General features: G+C 47.4%; 1 protein-coding gene across 1 annotated transcript; it reads left to right on the top strand.

Annotated features, from left to right (window-relative positions):
- The first annotated feature begins 7,152 nt into the window (after positions 1-7,152).
- On the top strand, positions 7,153-15,741 carry LOC118493474 (zinc finger protein 184-like). Its single transcript, XM_035993392.1, has 4 exons — positions 7,153-7,195; positions 8,405-8,716; positions 13,446-13,553; positions 15,144-15,741. Exons 2-4 carry the CDS (start codon positions 8,431-8,433, stop codon positions 15,674-15,676), a joined length of 927 nt encoding a protein of 308 aa, XP_035849285.1. The 5' UTR covers positions 7,153-7,195; positions 8,405-8,430; the 3' UTR covers positions 15,677-15,741.
- Positions 15,742-18,817: the final 3,076 nt, after the last annotated feature.

Raw genomic sequence — 18,817 nt, 5'->3', positions numbered from 1 at the left:
CTGTTGTCTTTATTGTTTATTTGTGCATGTTTCCTGTGTTTGTATATTCTGTATATTTCTGTTTAGTTATCTCCTCGTATATTGTGTATTGTGTGGTTTATTCCTGTGTTCTGTGTTCTGTGTGGTTAAGTTTCTGTGTTTAGTTGATTTCTGGTTTTTGTCAGTGGTTCCTGTTTCCTGTTTTATTTTGATAGTCTGTCATGTCTAGTTTTACTTTTTGCCTTTGTTGATTGTCCTGCCCCACCCTGATGTGTTTCACCTGTCGTGTCACCTGTCCCTCATTTGTTCATTACCTCTTATATTTAACCCCTGTGTTCCCTTTGTCTTGTGTCAGATCGTTTTGTATCTCCCCCTGGTCAGTTTGTGTGTTCCTGTGCCTGTCTCGGCTCCCTGGATTCCCTGTTCTTGTTTTTTTTGTACTTTGGGCCTTTTTGCCTGTTGCCTTTAGGACTTCCTTTGTTGTTTGCTCCCCTCATTGTTGTCCAATAAATCTTTGAGTTTCAACGCTGCTCCTGCCTCCTCCCTCTCTCTGCGTTTGGGTCCACCATTCCTCACTCAACACAACAGAACGATCTGACCACCATGGACCCAGCAGTGCGGAAATTGGAGCCTTTTTTTCACCCCAGAGACACTGATGGTGTGCTGTTGCTGGGATTTTTTCGGGGAATAATTGAGAAGAATCCCGCTCTGGCCATAACCATCATGGAGGCTCGCTGGCAGGCCACTGCAAGAGAGTGTGGCTCTCCGTACCTCTTGCTGCCCAGCGTTCCCGAGTGTGTTCGGCGTGCAGCTCTCCTGACTCCGGGCTGGCGTGCAGCTCTCCTGACTCCGGGCTGGCGTGCAGCTCTCCTGACTCCGGGCTGGCGTGCAGCTCTCCTGACTCCGGGCTGGCGTGCAGCTCTCCTGACTCCGGGCTGGCGTGCAGCTCTCCTGACTCCGGGCTGGCGTGCAGCTCTCCTGACTCCGAGCTGGCGTGCAGCTCTCCTGACTCCGAGCTGGCGTGCAGCTCTCCTGTTCCCGGGCTGACGTGCAGCTCTCCTGTTCCCGGGCTGACGTGCAGCTCTCCTGTTCCCGGGCTGGCGTGCAGCTCTCCTGACTCCGGGCTGGCGTGCAGCTCTCCTGACTCCGGGCTGGCGTGCAGCTCTCCTGACTCCGGGCTGGCGTGCAGCTCTCCTGACTCCGGGCTGGCGTGCAGCTCTCCTGACTCCGGGCTGGCGTGCAGCTCTCCTGACTCCGAGCTGGCGTGCAGCTCTCCTGACTCTGAGCTAGATAGCAACCTCCCTGAGTCCCGGCTAGCTAGCGATCCCCCTGAGTCCCTGCTAGCTAGCAACCACCCTGATTCCCCGCTAGCCAGCATCTCCCCAGAATCCAGGCTAGCTAGCAGTCTTCCTGAGTCCCTGCTAGCTAGCAACCCCCCTGATTCCCCGCTAGCTAGCATCTCCCCAGAATCCAGGCTAGCTAGCAGTCTTCCTGATTCCCGGCTAGTTAGCAGCCTTCCTGAGCCCCGGCTAGCTAGCAACCTCCCTGAGCCACAGCTAGCTAGCAACGCCCCTGAATCCAGGCTAGCTAGCATCTCCCCAGAATCCAGGCTAGCTAGCAGTCTTCCTGATTCCCGGCTAGTTAGCAGCCTTCCTGAGCCCCGGCTAGCTAGCAACCTCCCTGAGCCACAGCTAGCTAGCAACGCCCCTGAATCCAGGCTAGCTAGCAGCCTTCCTGAGCCCCGGCTAGCTAGCAACCTCCCTGAGCCACAGCTAGCTAGCAACGCCCCTGAATCCAGGCTAGCTAGCAGCCTTCTTGAGCCCCGGCTAGCTAGTAGCCTTCCTGAGCCCCGGCTAGCTAGCAACTCCCCTGATTCCCTGCTAGCTAGCATCTTCCCTGAATCCAGGCTAGCTTGCAGCCTTCCTGAGCCCCGGCGAGCTAGCATCTCCCCTGAATGCAGGCTAGCTAGCAGTCTTCCTGAGCCCCAGCTAGCTAGCAATCTCCCTGAGCCACAGCTAGCTAGCAACTCCCCTGAATCCAGGCTAGCTAGCAGCCTTCCTGAGCCCCGGCTAGCTAGCATCTCCCCTGAATGCAGGCTAGCTAGCAGCCTTCTTGAGTCCCGGCTAGCTAGTAGCCTTCCTGAGCTCCGGCTAGCTAGCAACTCCCCTGATTCCCTGTTAGCTAGCATCTTCCCTGAATCCAGGCTAGCTAGCAGCCTTCCTGAGCCCCGGCTAGCTAGCATCTCCCCTGAATGCAGGCTAGCTAGCAGTCCTCCTGAGCCCCAGCTAGCTAGCAACCTCCCCGAGCCACAGCTAGCTAGCAACCCCCTTGACTCCCTGCTAGCTAGCATCTCCCCCGAATCCAGGCTAGCTAGCAGCCTTCCTGAACCCCGGTCCGCTAGCAACTTCCCTGAGCCCCAGCTAGCTAGCAGCTTTATTGATCCCCGGCTGGCTAACAGCCTCTCTGAGCCCCGGCTAGCTAGTAGCCTTCCTGAGCCCCAGCTAGCTAGCAGCCCTCCTGAATCCAGGCTAGCTAGCAGCCTTCCCAAGCCCCGGCTAGCTAGCAACCTCCCTGAGCCCCAGCTAGCTAGCAACCCCCCTGATTCCCTGCTAGCTAGCATCTTCCCTGAATCCAGGCTTGCTAGCAGCCTTCCTAGTGTCCCCGAGCTGCCCAGTGTCCCCGAGCTGCCCAGTGTCCCCGAGCTGCCCAGTGTCCCCGAGCTGCCCAGTGTCCCCAAGCTGCCCAGTGTCCCAGCACTGCCCAGCTTCCCCGAGCTCCTTAGCTTCCCCGAGCTCCTTAGTGTCCCCAAGCTTCCCAGTGTCCCAGCACTGCCCAGCTTCCCCGAGCTTCCTAGTGTCCCCGAGCTTCCTAGTGTTCCCGAGCTCCTTAGTGTCCCCAAGCTGCCCAGTGTCCCAGCACTGCCCAGCTTCCCCGAGCTCCTTAGCTTCCCCGAGCTCCTTAGTGTCCCCAAGCTTCCCAGTGTCCCCGAGCTCCTTAGTGTCCCCAAGCTGCCCAGTGTCCCAGCACTGCCCAGCTTCCCCGAGCTTCCTAGTGTCCCCGAGCTTCCTAGTGTCCCCGAGCTCCTTAGTGTCCCCAAGCTGCCCAGTGTCCCAGCACTGCCCAGCTTCCCCGAGCTTCCTAGTGTCCCCGAGCTTCCTAGTATCCCCGAGCTCCCTCGGGTCCCCAAGCTGCCCAGTGTCCCAGCACTGCCCAGCTTCCCCGAGTTTCCTAGAGTCCCCGAGTTTCCCAGAGTCCCCGAGTTCCCTAGTGTCCCAAGGCGGTCCTTTATCCGGGATCCCCGGCTGGCTAGCAGCAGCCTCCCTGAATCCGAGCTAGCTAACAACCCACCTGAGCCTAGGTTAGCTAGCAGCCTCCCTAGTTCCTGGCTGGTGTCCAGCCCCCCTGAGACTGCCCCTGAGACTTTGCCGGTCCCCGGCACCCCTGTGACCGCCCCTGAGACCGCCTTGGAGGCCACCCCTAGGACTTCGCCTTTGTTCTGCCCCCCTGAGACTCTGCCCGTGGCGGTCAGGCCGACTCCTGCCCCTCGTGTCCTGTCGGCGGTCAGGCCGACTCCTGCCCCTCGTGTCCTGTCGGCGGTCAGGCCGACTCCTGCCCCTCGTGTCCTGTCGGCGGTCAGGCCCACTCCTGCCCCTCGTGTCCTGTCGGCGGTCAGGCCCACTCCTGCCCCTCGTGTCCTGTCGGCGGTCAGGCCCACTCCTGCCCCTCGTGCCCGGTCGGCGGTCAGGCCCACTCCTGCCCCTCGTGCCCTGTCAGCGGTCAGGCCCACTCCTGCCCCTCGTGCCCTGTCGGCGGTCAGGCCCACTCCTGCCCCTCGTGCCCTGTTGGCACCCCAGTCAACCTCTGCCCCGGTTGCCTGGCCGCCTGACTCCGGCCCAGCTGGCCCGTCGCCTGACTCCGGCCCAGCTGATCCGTCGCCTGACTCCGGCCCAGCTGACCCGTCGCCAGTCTCCAGTCCAGCTGACCCGTCGCCTGACTCCAGTCCAGCTGACCCGTCGCCTGACTCCAGTCCAGCTGACCCGTCGCCTGACTCCAGTCCAGATGACCCGCCGCCTGACTCCGGCCCAGCTGCCCCTTCACCTGTGCAGCCTCCCAAGGGGCTCCGCCTCGGCCGACCTGCAAGGCCCCCGGAGGGGCGCTGCCCTCGACGTCCTGCCTGGCCGCCTGAGTGCCCTCGACGTCCAGTACGGCCACCTGGAAGATTCTGCCTTAGTCACCGGTGGCCAGAAGGTTTCTGCCTCCGTCGCAGGCCGCCAGAGGGATTCTGCCTTCGTCGCCGGTGGCCAGAGGGATTCTGCCTTCGTCGCCGGTGGCCAGAGGGATTCTGCCTTCGTCGCCGGTGGCCAGAGGGATTCTGCCTCCGTCGCAGGCCGCCAGAGGGATTCTGCCTTCGTCGCCGGTGGCCAGAGGGATTCTGCCTTCGTCGCCGGTGGCCAGAGGGATTCTGCCTTCGTCGCAGGCCGCCTGAAGGCTTCTGCCTTCGTGGCTGCTCTCAGTCCCCTGTTGCCGAGGCCTCTCAGTCCCCTGTTGCCGAGGTCTCCCTGTGCTCTGTTCCCTGTGCCCCAGTGACTCTATTCCCTGTGCCCCAGTGACTCTGTTCCCTGTGCCCCCGTGACTCTGTTCCCTGTGACGCTCCATTCCCCCCGAGTGGCCCCGCTCTGTGTTTCCCCCCGAGTGGCCCCGCTCTGTGTTTCCCTGTCCCGAGCGGCCCTCTGTTTCCCCCAGGCCTCACTGGCCCTCTGTTTCCCCCAGGCCTCACTGGCCCTCTGTTTCCCCCAGGCCTCACTGGCCCTCTGTTTCCCCCAGGCCTCACCGGCCCTCTGTTTTTTTTTGCACTAGTGACTCTCTGTTCCCTGTGCCACAGTGACGCTCTGCTCCCTGTGCCCCAGTGACCCTCTGCCTCCCCCGACTCTAGTCGCCCTTTTTGGGTTGTTTTTTGTTTTGGCCGTCTGGTATCCGCCCTTGAGGGGGGGGCTCTGTTNTTATTCATAAGATCTATGTAATCTTCGCTCCTTTAACAGCCTTCGCCAACCCACCAGACTCCATGTAAAATAATCACTACTTTTATCATCGCAAAAACACACTGCATTCAAAGTGGACAAAACACAATAAAACTATCAAAACCGTCTTGTTCATCTTCCACTGTTCCAACAATCACCACTCTGGTTTGGTGAAATTACCCGTAATTCAACCGATGTTACATGGAAATATGCTGGCTCTATACACGCTAAAAGTACTGATTATTTACATGGAGTCTGGTGGGTTTGGTGATGGTGATTTCGGGCTGTTTTCTAGATAACAAAGGATCTATTGAATATGTATTCCTTAGGACTGTATGGTGATTGTTACATAGTAGTGATGTTCACCTTGGAACACAACAGCACAGTATTGTAACACTGAGGCTTTGTGTGTGAGTGTGTGTGTCTCTGATTTTGTCTGTGTGTGTGTGTGTGAGTGTGAGTGAGAGAGTGTCTGTGGGCGTGTGTGTGTCTCTATGTGTGTGTGTGTGTCTCTATGTGTGTGTGTGTGTGTGTGTGTGTGTGTGTGTGTGTGTGTATGTGAGTGAGAGTGTCTGTGGGCGTGTGTGTGTGTGTCTCTGTATGTGCGTGCGTGTGTGTGTGTGTCTATAACAGAACAAATCAAGATACAAAACATAATGACAATTCAAGACATCTTAACGGTACTTAGACGTAGTCATATTTAAAATCTCCAGTTAGCTTGTACCGACTTCATGTAGGGCTCTATGGAGTCTTATAGCTTTTTAGAGTCTCATTTTCACACTGAGAATTGGCCCACCCATGAGAGAGAGAGAGACATCATGGCTTGAAACGAGCAAAGTAGCAGTTGGTCAAGGGCCACCCTCCACCTTGCTCTCTCTCCTCCTAATAGCATTTAAAGCTAAAGACACAGAAAATGGCAATCCAATGGAAGCTCATTGTGGGACTGGCTCTAGTGGCTGGAATTCTGCACCAAGGCTGAATTTAGGGAAAGAGACTTCAGATACAGTATTAGGGGACCACTAAGGTCTATATAAAGAGACTTCAGATACAGTATTAGGGGACCACTAAGGTCTATATAAAGAGACTTCAGATACAGTATTAGGGGACCACTAAGGTCTATATAAAGAGACTTCAGATACAGTATTAGGGGACCACTAAGGTCTATATAAAGAGACTTCAGATACAGTATAGGGACCACTAAGGTCTATATAAAGAGACTTCAGATACAGTATTAGGGGACCACTAAGGTCTATATAAAAGAGACTTCAGATACAGTATTAGGGGACCACTAAGGTCTATATAAAGAGACTCAGATACAGTATTAGGGGACCATTAAGGTCTATATAAAAGAGACTTCAGATACAGTATTAGGGACCACTAAGGTCTATATAAGAGACTTCAGATACAGTATTAGGGGACCACTAAGGTCTATATAAAAGAGACTTCAGATACAGTATTAGGGGACCACTAAGGTCTATATAAAGAGACTTCAGATACAGTATTAGGGGACCACTAAGGTCTATATAAAAGAGACTTCAGATACAGTATTAGGGGACCACTAAGGTCTATATAAAAGCATCCAAAGTACCATGTCATGGGACCTTTAAATGGAAATTATCGCGGCCAGAAAAAATTCCATTTAATTTTTTTGTTTTTTATTCTAGTGCATTTTTGTTAACAGAGACTGAGAGTCCATTTTTTGTTTTGTTTTGTTTGTTTTGTTCATGTATTGTGGATATTTAAAATGTCTTCCAGTTCCAGAGTTAAATATTCTTTAGAAATAAAAGTTTGATCTTTGAAAAGGTGTACCTGCATTATTATACCATTATCGTTATATTAGATGAAAATGGTCTCAGAACGACAATATTATCATTTATCGCAATAATTTCTGGGACAATTTATCATCCAGCAAAATTTGTTATCATGACAGGCCTAGCTTTAGCTGACATTAACTTCTGTCTGTGTTTCAGCTTTGCCTCCAGATGACAAAAGCCAGATTGTTATTAAAGAGGAGCAGCAGGAGTGTAGCTCCAGTGTGGACCAGCAGGAGCCAGAGCCCCCCCCACACATTAAAGAGGAACAGGAGGAACTGTGGAGCAGTCAGGAGGGAGAGCAGCTTCAAGGGCTGGAGGAGGCTGATATCACCAAGTTCCCATTCACTCCTGTCCCTGTGAAGAGGGAAGATGATGAAGAGGAAGGTAGGAACAACGTTAACAGGGTTTTTAGGGGAAATAAAGGGGGGGGGGGGGAATCTGCAGAAGTCAAGAGCATAAAAGTTCAAGAGAACCTGGTTTATTTTATTTTAGGGTTCCTTTCATACTAGTTTCGCATGTCCAGACCTTCCTCCACAGAGCTGCAGAGGAAGGTCTGGACATGCGAAACTAGTGTGGGCGGCACTATGCTTCGGACGGAGCCACAGTGCCTCTGCTAAATAGTCTCGGACTTGTTTTGGTGGGACGTGTACTTTCAAAAGAACTTTGTGTTTGTGTGGTGTGTGAGAGAGTGTCTTTCTGTCTGTGTGTGTGGTGTGTCTGTGTGTGGTGTGTCTCTGTGTGTATGTATGTATGTATGTGTGAGAACAACATTAACAGATTTTTAGGGGAGGGGGGGGTCTGCTAATGTTAAGAGCATGAAAGTTCTAGAGAACCTGGTGTATTTAATTTTAAGGCCCTGACCCACCAACCAGACGGCCGACCGTCGGCAGTAAAGTCAGTCAGACTGATCAGTCGGGTCCCGAGGTCCAAAAAGTTCCTCAGAACTCACTGAGGAGACGCCGACTGGAGCGTACGCTCTGCACGTGCGCGAAACGTAATATGTCTCCATAGCAGCAGGCGGCGCTGCTCTGTATTGTTTCCATTAACAGTCTGATTATTTCCCAGAAAATGAAAACCAGCAGCTGATTGGACGAACGCGTCACGTGGTTCTTTTTTCTCCGGAAATTCCCAGCCAGACTGTCATGGCGACTCGTTCAGAATACGATCTCATATTGGACTAAAATAGTTCACCGAAACGTGTTTCTGAAAACATTTGAAGAGAGAAATAGGCCGTGCAGTTGCTGAATCTGTCTTCATTTCAGATCAACAAAGGTCAGTTTAAAAGATTTTCCTCAGATTTTGAGAGGCTCATCTGCTCCCCATTTCCGGGTGAGTCCTGACTGCCCTGTCCCCAACTGAACATGTCAGGTCGGCCCAAATGAAGGCCGACGGCTCCTCGAACGGCCGACGGCACGAGACACACGGAACAGACTCGAGTCACGGACCTCGCCAGACGGCCCGACGCCCGATTATTGGGCTGGTGTGTCTTCTCTTTTAGTAGTTTAAAACACGGCTGAACAGTTTCTGAAGGATCTGTCACTTACGTCACGTCAAAAAACCCTGAAATCGTATTCTTTTGTCTCACCTGAACAGGGCTTGACCAGAGACGGACTGAACACATGGAAACAGAAGCTGATGGAGAGGAAGCAGCCAGGAACTCCCAGCCACATCCACTGTTGCCCCCAGAGACCGGAGACAGCGTGGATAGTGACTTCTGGAAGGAGAGCAGAGAACGTCTGTCAGCTGTGAGCTCTCTGGAAGATGATGGTTGGAACACTGACAGGACACCGTTCAGCTGCTGCGAGTGTGGGAAAAGATTTGGCAAGTTTTGGAATCTGAAGAGACACGTGAGAAGAATCCACTCTGGAGAAAACTCCTCCGTGTCCCAGCCGGGAGAAAGAACAGGTTGGTTTCAGCGCTCTTCACGGTGGAGTGATGTGTGGATGAATGGATCAGCTGTTTGGTCCCGAAAATGTCAGAAAAACGTCACGGAATAAAATGACAGAAACATTTTTAAAAAGTCTGAGAAAAAAGAAGAAGCCACAAACGTAAATATAAAGTAGAATAAAAAGGCAAACATCGAAAGAAATGTTGGGAAAACATCAAAGAAAGGGATCAAACGTTTAAAAATGTCGAAAGAAAAGAAAATGTCAAAGAAGGGACAAAAACAATTGGGGTGGTGTGTGTGTGTGTGTGTGTGTCTCTTTGTGTGTGTCTGTCTCTCTCTGTCTCTCTCTCTCTACTCTCTCTGTCTCTCTCGCTCTCTCTATCTCTCTCTGTCTCTATCCTCTGTTCTCTCTCTCTCTCTCGCTCTCCTCGTCTGTTCTTCGGTATCTCTGTATCTATCTCTCTGTCTCTCTCGCTCGTCTCTCTATCTGTTCCGCTCTACTCTCTCTCTCTCTCTGTCTCTCTCTCTCTGTCTCTCTCTCTCTCTCTCTCGTCTCTCTCTCTGTCTCTCTCTGTCTCTTTCTCTCTCACTCTCTCTGTCTCTCTGTCTCTTTCTCTCTCTCTCTCTCTGTCTCTCTCTCTGTCTCTGTCTCTCTCTCTCTGTCTCTCTCTCTCTCTCTCTCTGTCTCTTTCTCTCTCTCTGTCTCTGTCTCTCTCTCTCTCTCTCTCTCTCTCTGTCTCTCTCTCTCTCTCTGTCTCTCTCTGTCTCTTTCTCTCTGTCTCTTTCTCTCTCTCTCTCTCTCTCTCTCTCTCTCTGTCTCTGTGTGTGTGTGTGTGTGTGTGTGTGTGTGTGTGTGTGTGTGTGTGTGTGTGTGTGTGTGTGAGTGACAAAAACATTTTAGGGGTAAAAGGCGATGAGAATGTCGAAGAAAAATCCAAAAACCTAAAAAGTTAGAGATTACTGATCCAGTCCATCTAAAAACTGCACAAATAATATTTAAAGTACCCAACCTAACAATAGATGAATTACGACAGGAACGTCAAAGAAAGCAACAAAATCATTGTAGCCTCAGAAAGTTGAACTCACTTCCATCCTGAAGGAAACATTTGGTTTTCTTCCAGCTCTCACACGTCTAGAGCTGCAACTATTATTTAAACTGAGCCCGCAGTGGATCAGAGTGTTTCCCTGGAGACAACTACTGCACATCTCGCTTCATAAATCTCCAATCTAGGTGGGAATAGAGAAACGTTATCACTTCCACAGCCATCAATCTGTGTACAAATACACCACAGTTTCAGATAAAGTACACACTAGAGACGGTCCCATACCATTCCTTCCTTCCCGATCTGATACCAGCGGGTTTATAAAAATACATATATGTTACTATGTTTTAACAGCTGTATATTACCATATATAATACATATATGTTACTATGTTTTAACAGCTGTATACTACCATATATAATACATATATGTTACTATGTTTTAACAGCTGTATACTACCATATATAATACATATATGTTACTATGTTTAACAGCTGTATACTACCATATAAAATACATATATGTTACTATGTTTTAACAGCTGTATATTACCATATATAATACATATATGTTACTATGTTTTAACAGCTGTATACTACCATATATAATACATATATGTTACTATGTTTTAACAGCTGTATATTACCATATATAATACATATATGTTACTATGTTTTAACAGCTGTATACTACCATATAAAATACATATATGTTACTATGTTTTAACAGCTGTATATTACCATATAAAATACATATGTTACTATGTTTAACAGCTGTATACTACCATATATAATACATATATGTTACTATGTTTTAACAGCTGTATACTACCATATAAAATACATATATGTTACTATGTTTTAACAGCTGTATACTACCATATATAATACATATATGTTACTATGTTTTAACAGCTGTATACTACCATATAAAATACATATATGTTACTATGTTTTAACAGCTGTATACTACCATATAAAATACATATATGTTACTATGTTTTAACAGCTGTATACTACCATATAAAATACATATATGTTACTATGTTTTAACAGCTGTATACTACCATATATAATACATATATGTTACTATGTTTTAACAGCTGTATACTACCATATATAATACATATATGTTACTATGTTTTAATAGCTGTATACTACCATATAAAATACATATATGTTACTATGTTTTAACAGCTGTATACTACCATATAAAATACATATATGTTACTATGTTTTAACAGCTGTATACTACCATATATAATACATATATGTTACTATGTTTTAACAGCTGTATACTACCATATATAATACATATATGTTACTATGTTTTAACAGCTGTATACTACCATATAAAATACATATATGTTACTATGTTTTAACAGCTGTATACTACCATATAAAATACATATATGTTACTATGTTTTAACAGCTGTATACTACCATATATAATACATATATGTTACTATGTTTTAACAGCTGTATACTACCATATATAATACATATATGTTACTATGTTTTAACAGCTGTATACTACCATATAAACGCCACAGAACTTTCTTGATTATCCAGTTTGACAGTCAGTCATAACGGAAAAAGAACATAAATAAACTTCTTTAAAGTAGATTTTCTTCAGGGCTAAACTAAGTATCAGATCGCTGCATAAACTCCAGAACTCACCGACGTCACATTGGTATCAGAACATCTCTAGTTTGGTTCTGCAGGGCAGTAAAGTGTGTAAGGAAACAAAAGGTTGACAAAAGGGACAAAAACTAGACAATAGACAAAGGAGGGAAGTAAGGCAAGAATAATGTTTTTGTTTCCTTTTTTGTTGTTTTTGTTGACTTTCTTCTTTTAAAAATTCTACTTGCCCAAAGTCCATTTTTACTGGCCCCCTATACTACATAAATAGGAACAATGTTCTGGACAACAGCCTTGTAACTATTAAACATTTAGTTAAATATCTCATGTACCCCCCCGCGTCCTACAAAGTACCCCTAGGGGGACACGTACCCCCATTTAAGAAACGCTGATCTAGGTGGTATCAGAGATATTATCTAGGCGGTATCAGAGATATTATCTAGGCAGTATCAGAGATATTATCTAGGCGGTATCAGAGATATTATCTAGGCTGTATCAGAGATATTATCTAGGCGGTATCAGAGATATTATCTAGGCGGTATCAGAGATATTATCTAGGCGGTATCAGAGATATTATCTAGGCGGTATCAGAGATATTATCTAGGCGGTATCAGAGATATTATCTAGGCGGTATCAGAGATATTATCTAGGCGGTATCAGAGATATTATCTAGGCGGTATCAGAGATATTATCTAGGCTGTATCAGAGATATTATCTAGGCGGTATCAGAGATATTATCTAGGCGGTATCAGAGATATTATCTAGGCGGTATCAGAGATATTATCTAGGCGGTATAAGAGATATTATCTAGGCGGTATAAGAGATATCTAGGCGGTATCAGAGATATTATCTAGGCGGTATAAGAGATATTATCTAGGTGGTATCAGAGATATTATCTAGGCGGTATCAGAGATATTATCTAGGCGGTATCAGAGATATTATCTAGGCGGTATCAGAGATATTATCTAGGCGGTATAAGAGATATTATCTAGGCGGTATCAGAGATATTATCTAGGCGGTATCAGAGATATTATCTAGGCGGTATCAGAGATATTATCTAGGCGGTATCAGAGATATTATCTAGGCGGTATCAGAGATATTATCTAGGCGGTATAAGAGATATTATCTAGGCGGTATCAGAGATATTATCTAGGCGGTATCAGAGATATTATCTAGGCGGTATCAGAGATATTATCTAGGCGGTATCAGAGATATTATCTAGGCGGTATCAGAGATATTATCTAGGCGGTATAAGAGATATTATCTAGGCGGTATAAGAGATATTATCTAGGCAGTATCAGAGATATTATCTAGGCGGTATAAGAGATATTATCTAGGCGGTATCAGAGATATTATCTAGGCGGTATAAGAGATATTATCTAGGCGGTATAAGAGATATTATCTAGGCGGTATCAGAGATATTATCTAGGCGGTATCAGAGATATTATCTAGGCGGTATAAGAGATATTATCTAGGCGGTATCAGAGATATTATCTAGGCGGTATAAGAGATATTATCTAGGCGGTATCAGAGATATTATCTAGGCGGTATCAGAGATATTATCTAGGCGGTATAAGAGATATTATCTAGGCGGTATAAGAGATATTATCTAGGCGGTATCAGAGATATTATCTAGGCGGTATCAGAGATATTATCTAGGCGGTATCAGAGATATTATCTAGGCGGTATAAGAGATATTATCTAGGCGGTATCAGAGATATTATCTAGGCAGTATCAGAGATATTATCTAGGCGGTATAAGAGATATTATCTAGGCGGTATCAGAGATATTATCTAGGCGGTATCAGAGATATTATCTAGGCGGTATCAGAGATATTATCTAGGCGGTATCAGAGATATTATCTAGGCGGTATCAGAGATATTATCTAGGCGGTATCAGAGATATTATCTAGGCGGTATCAGAGATATTATCTAGGCGGTATCAGAGATATTATCTAGGCGGTATCAGAACTTAATCATGATGACTGAATGTTTGACACTGATTTAAATCTTCCTCTACATGCAGCTTCTCTGATTGTTTTCTGTCTCTTCTGTTTCCTGCAGCGATTAAAGAAGACGAGCCGGAGCCCCCCCCACACATTAAAGAGGAAGAGGAGGAACTGTTCCCATTCACCCCTGTCCCCGTGAAGAGTAGAGATGATGAAGAGAAAGGTAGGAACAACGTTAACACGGAAGTTCAAGAGAAGCTGGTTTTTTATTTTAAAAGTATGAGGCTACATTTACACTGCCCCCTCTCATTCCCCCTGCTCTGGCGTTTCCCCCTCTCATTCCCCCTGCTCTGGCGTTTCCCCCTCTCATTCCCCCTGCTCTGGTGTTTCCCCCTCTCATTCCCCCTGCTCTGGTGTTCCCCCTCTCATTCCCCCTGCTCTGGTGTTTCCCCCTCTCATTCCCCCTGCTCTGGTGTTTCCCCCTCTCATTCCCCCTCTCATTCCCCCTGCTCTGGTGTTTCCCCCTCTCATTCCCCCTGCTCTGGCGTTTCCGAGCCCCTAAACCGGAGACATTAGGAAACTCTTCTGACCCGTTTTGGTTTAGAATCTGCGAGGTTGTGTTGAGACCTTTGGCAACACCGACACTGACGCCAACGTTTCTCCTCCTGATTGGGTCTTATCAGTCACGCCGTCTCGCTCTCTGAGACTAAAGCTACTAACGTTACCATGGCAACTACCAGCAGCAGGCGCAGTCTCCACTATCACTGAAAATGTCTAACTTGTTCTAACTTTCATTTTATGTTACATTACGTTACGGTTTAATAGGAAACATTTCGCTCCACAGCTACACTCTGAGAAATAAATCTGTAGAATACCAGAGAAGACACACACACACACACACACACACACACACACACACACACACACACACACACACACACACAGACAACACACACACACACACACAGACAACACACACACACACACAGACAACACACACACACACACACACACACACACACACACACACACACACAGACAACACACACACACACACACACAGACAACACACACACACACAACACACACACACACACACACACACACACACACACACAGACAACACACACACACACACACAGACAACACACACACACACACAGACAACACACACACACACACAGACACACACACACACACAACACACACACACACACACACACAGACACACATACACACGCACGCACAGACACACACACACACACACACAGACAGACACGCAGACACACAGACACACACACACACACACAGACACACACACACACAGACACACACACAGACACACACACACACAGACACACACACACACACAGACACACACAGGCGCACGCACACACACACACACACAGACACACACAGACACACAGACACGCACACACACGCGAACACACACATACACACACAGGTGCACGCACACACACACAGACACACAGACACACACAGACAGGCACAGACGCACACACACAGACACACACACACACGCACACACACGCGAACACACACAGACACAGACACGCACGCACACACACACACACACACACACACACAGACACACACACACACAGACACGCACACACACGCGAACACACAGACACAGACACACACACACAGACACGCACACACACGCGAACACACAGACACACACACACACACACACACACACAGACACACACACACACACACACAGACACAGACAAAGTCTTTTTGCTCCGACCCAGAAATTAAAGAGTTTTCTTTTGTGTGACTTGAACAGGGCTTCCTCAGAGACAAACTGAACACACGGAAACAGAGACTGAAGACAGCGTTGACAGTGACTTCTGGAAGGAGACCAGAGAGCCTCAGTCAAGTTCAAACTCTCTGAAACACGAGCAAGTTCCCGTCAGTGAAGAGAGGCGTAAAACGGACAAGAAGTCTTTATTCTGCTCCGAGTGTGGGAAGAGATTCGGCGCCGTCGGAGATCTGAACCGACACGTGAGAACCCACACGGGAGAGAAACCGTTCAGCTGCTCCGTCTGCTGCAGGAGGTTTCTGACCAGCACACATCTGAAGACGCACATGCGGACTCACACAGGAGAGAAACCCTACAGCTGCGCGTTCTGCGATAAAAGATTCGGACACTCGGGGAATCTGACGGAGCACATGAACATGCACACGGGAGAGAAACGCTTCAGCTGCAGCCTCTGTGACAAGACATTCACCTGGCGGCAGCAGGTCAAAAAACACAAATGTGTTCAGTCGTCACAGCTTCATCGGAGACCGAGTGAAGACAAGACGGCAGACTGTTAAAGGGTAACTTTGTTATTGCTATGTTTCTGCGTCTTAAGATGCACCAACCCGTCGGCCGACCTTCGGCAGAAAAGGCAGTCGGACTGATCAGTCTCCTCGAGTTGGTCCAAAAAGTTCCTCAGAACACACCGAAGCGACGGCGACTTGAGCGTACGTTCTGCGTGTGCGCGAGACGTAATACGTCTCCATAACAGCAGGTGGCGCTAATCTGTATTCTCGCCCCAAAAATAACCCTAACCCATTTGAAGAGAGAAATAGGCCGTGCAGTTGCTGAATCTGTGTTCATTTCAGATCAACAAAGGTCAGTTTAAAAGAGTTTCGTCAGATTTTGAGAGGCGTTCGTCACTCATCCCGCTCGTCATTTCCGGGTTCGCACTCCACCAATCAGATTGGTCATGGAGTCCGACTGCCCACTGGGGGTGTGCCCAAAATGAAGGCCGACGGCTCCTCCGACCGACGACAGCACGGAACAGACTTGAGTCACCGACCTCGCCAGACTGTCCAACGGCCGATAATTGGGTTGGTGTGTCAGCGCCTTAAGTGTCTGATGGAACAACAATCTGTGAAACTGGTCCAGTATTAAACCAGAACCAAGCTGTAATGTAACCCTACAGGACTAATGTTCAGCAGCAGTTAGAGTCACTAAAAGTTCTGTTGTTGCTGCTGACAGACTCAGATTATTATTCTAAGTGTCTGACAACATTATGGGATGGATCCCTACAGAGATAGACCTTTTAGTTAAAGAGTAAGATCCTTTTAGTTTAACATCAAACAGCCCCGAAATCACCATCACCAAACCCACCAGACTCCATGTAAATAATCAGGACTTTTAGTGTGTATAGAGCCAGCATATTTCCACATGTAAATGGGTGAATTAAGGGTTTATTTCAACCAAACCAGAGTGGTGATTGTCAAGTCAAACTGGAGCAAAGACTGGTTAAATCCCAAGCAGCTGTTTAAAGCAGACAGTTGTTAAAGTGGGCGGAACCAATGTGTCCTGCCGAGTTTCCGTCCCCGGTGCTTTAAAAAGGAGAGATCGGAGGTAAAACACAGGACATTCACACATGTCCCGCGTGTCAAGTTTCCTAAAGTCGCTTTCTTCTTTTCCGTCCCGTTCTTCCCGCGTGTCACGGAACTGTAAGCCCACCCTCGACCTTTTCCTTAACTTAAGGGGCCGTGTTTATTTAACGAAATTCTTCCGTGGGCCCATCACGGAATGTTTTGCGATTCCGTGAAACTGCCACAGATTTTGAGTTAAAGGGCCGTGTTGATTTCATGGAATTTTGTGAGATCAGGTTGGCACTGAGTTGACCATTCTCTGGGATCTGTTTTCATGCTCATTGAATGCGTCTCTAGCTTTAAACAAGCTACCGCAAAACCGGTGGTTAGCTGCTAACACTAGCTTTCGGGGGCACTTGGTAAATCACTATTTTATACCACTAACAAGGCTCAAAATAGCACCACACTTAAACGGTAGCATAATCAAGGTGTTCGGGCGTTCGTGGTTCGACTGCTCATGACTGTTTCCCAATATGGCGTCCGAATCTAAACACGAGCGCTGCACACTTACAAAGTTCTCAATGCTTCGGATTACATGTAAGGACCCTCATTACTCGTTAAAAGTGCTTACTGCATTGGGTTTTGTAGCAAACATGGTGAGATAAAGGGCTAATATGAGCTTATTTTAAATGCTTTTGATGTTATGTATAGTGTTGGTTTAAATAATTGCACTTTAAAAATGTTAAATTGGGTTTTAAACATGGTTGAAAAATATGCTAAAAATGTGTGTACAGTGGTGCTCATAAGTTTATGAACCCATGCTAAAGTTGACTAAAAAGAGGAATAAAAAAACATAATTTGGAAATTGATCTTAATGCCTTCCTGCTTCCTGCTTCCTGCTTCTTACAGTGCAGACGCTTTGCTACTTGCTCCTGCCTTTGCTTGCATATTTCTGCTGATAATCTTACTTTTCCTCTGAGAGAAAACTATGAGCAGCGGCTCTTGGATACTTACAAATCACTGGACTATACATTTTTTGTAGACATAGTAGACTTTTGTCATATTTCAACATTTTTGTGCGTGAGCGTGGCCTACCAATAGCTCAAGCCTGTCCCAAAGTGATTGTAGCTAAAGCTAATTAGCAGCAAGATGCCTCCCTTCTCCATGGAGGACTACTACAAACTCCTTCAGAAGATTGTTATTCTGGAAACCAAACTTCAACGGTTAGAAGTAAACCTGGAAGTGAACGGATCATGTGGGAATGACACCACTTTACCATTGACCCAAAACAATGGACAGAAGCATGCCAACACACGGCTAACTAGCACTAGCAAGACTACGGACAAACAGGAGGGCTGTGGAATAAGTAACAAATCAACAAGTGATAGTCCTCCCTGGAACTCTTTTGGTGCAAAGCCTAAGAGTAAATCCTTTTCCTGGAAAGGACGACTAACGGGCAGGGCACAGCGCCCTGAGATGTGTGATATGAACGGCTGGCCTGCATTACCATCCAGGCAGAGCGCCTCTTCTACCCCTGTACTCAGTAGGACACAGCCGTGGACAGCTGCCAAAGGGAGAATTAGCAACAAAATGCCTCCCCAACAACTGAGTGTGCAACTGGATAACAGATTTGCTCCTCTGCTGCAGGACCCTGGACATGACCTGGATTGCGTCTCATCGTCACACAGCAGGGTAAGGACTGAGAGCAATTCAAAAAGTAAAAAGCTACAGGGAAAGCTAATGACTGGGCATTAAACTCTGATTGTGGGTGACTCTGCTGTAAAAGACATAAAAAGCAGTAAAAACACCAAAATTCTCTGTTTTCCCAAAGACATGGTGTCTGACTTAGCCCAAAGAATCCCGGATATCATGGCAGCACACCCAACTGTGAAAAACATTATACTGCATATAGGGTCACATGATGTTGTAAAGCAACAGTCTGAAGTGCTGAATCGTGACTTTATGGATCTACTGAACACAGTCAGCTCCCTAAACGTGAAGGTGTTTATCAGTGGCCCTATACCACCAGTCAGAAGAGGAGCTGAGAGATTCAGCAGACTGTTGGCACTGAACAAATGGCTTTCAACTGCATGTACCGTCCACTCTCTGCAGTTCATTGACAATTTTAACATTTTTTGGGAC

The sequence above is a fragment of the Sander lucioperca genome, chromosome 16 (genome assembly GCF_008315115.2).
Source record: "Sander lucioperca isolate FBNREF2018 chromosome 16, SLUC_FBN_1.2, whole genome shotgun sequence".
In the NCBI taxonomy this organism is placed as follows: domain Eukaryota; kingdom Metazoa; phylum Chordata; class Actinopteri; order Perciformes; family Percidae; genus Sander; species Sander lucioperca.
The sequence above is the reverse complement of the archived record's forward strand: the minus strand, read 5'-3'. Positions and strand labels throughout refer to the sequence as shown.

What these genes read in the sequence shown, in the direction of transcription:
- LOC118493474 (XM_035993392.1), top strand. Translation starts at nt 8,431, where the DNA reads ATGGAAACAGAAGCTGATGGAGAGGAAGCAGCCAGGAACTCCCAGCCA. An exon ending in CCAGCCGGGAGAAAGAACAG is followed by an intron (nt 8,717 to 13,445) that starts GTTGGTTTCAGC and finishes TGTTTCCTGCAG; the next exon opens with CGATTAAAGAAGACGAGCCG. An exon ending in TAGAGATGATGAAGAGAAAG is followed by an intron (nt 13,554 to 15,143) that starts GTAGGAACAACG and finishes TGACTTGAACAG; the next exon opens with GGCTTCCTCAGAGACAAACT.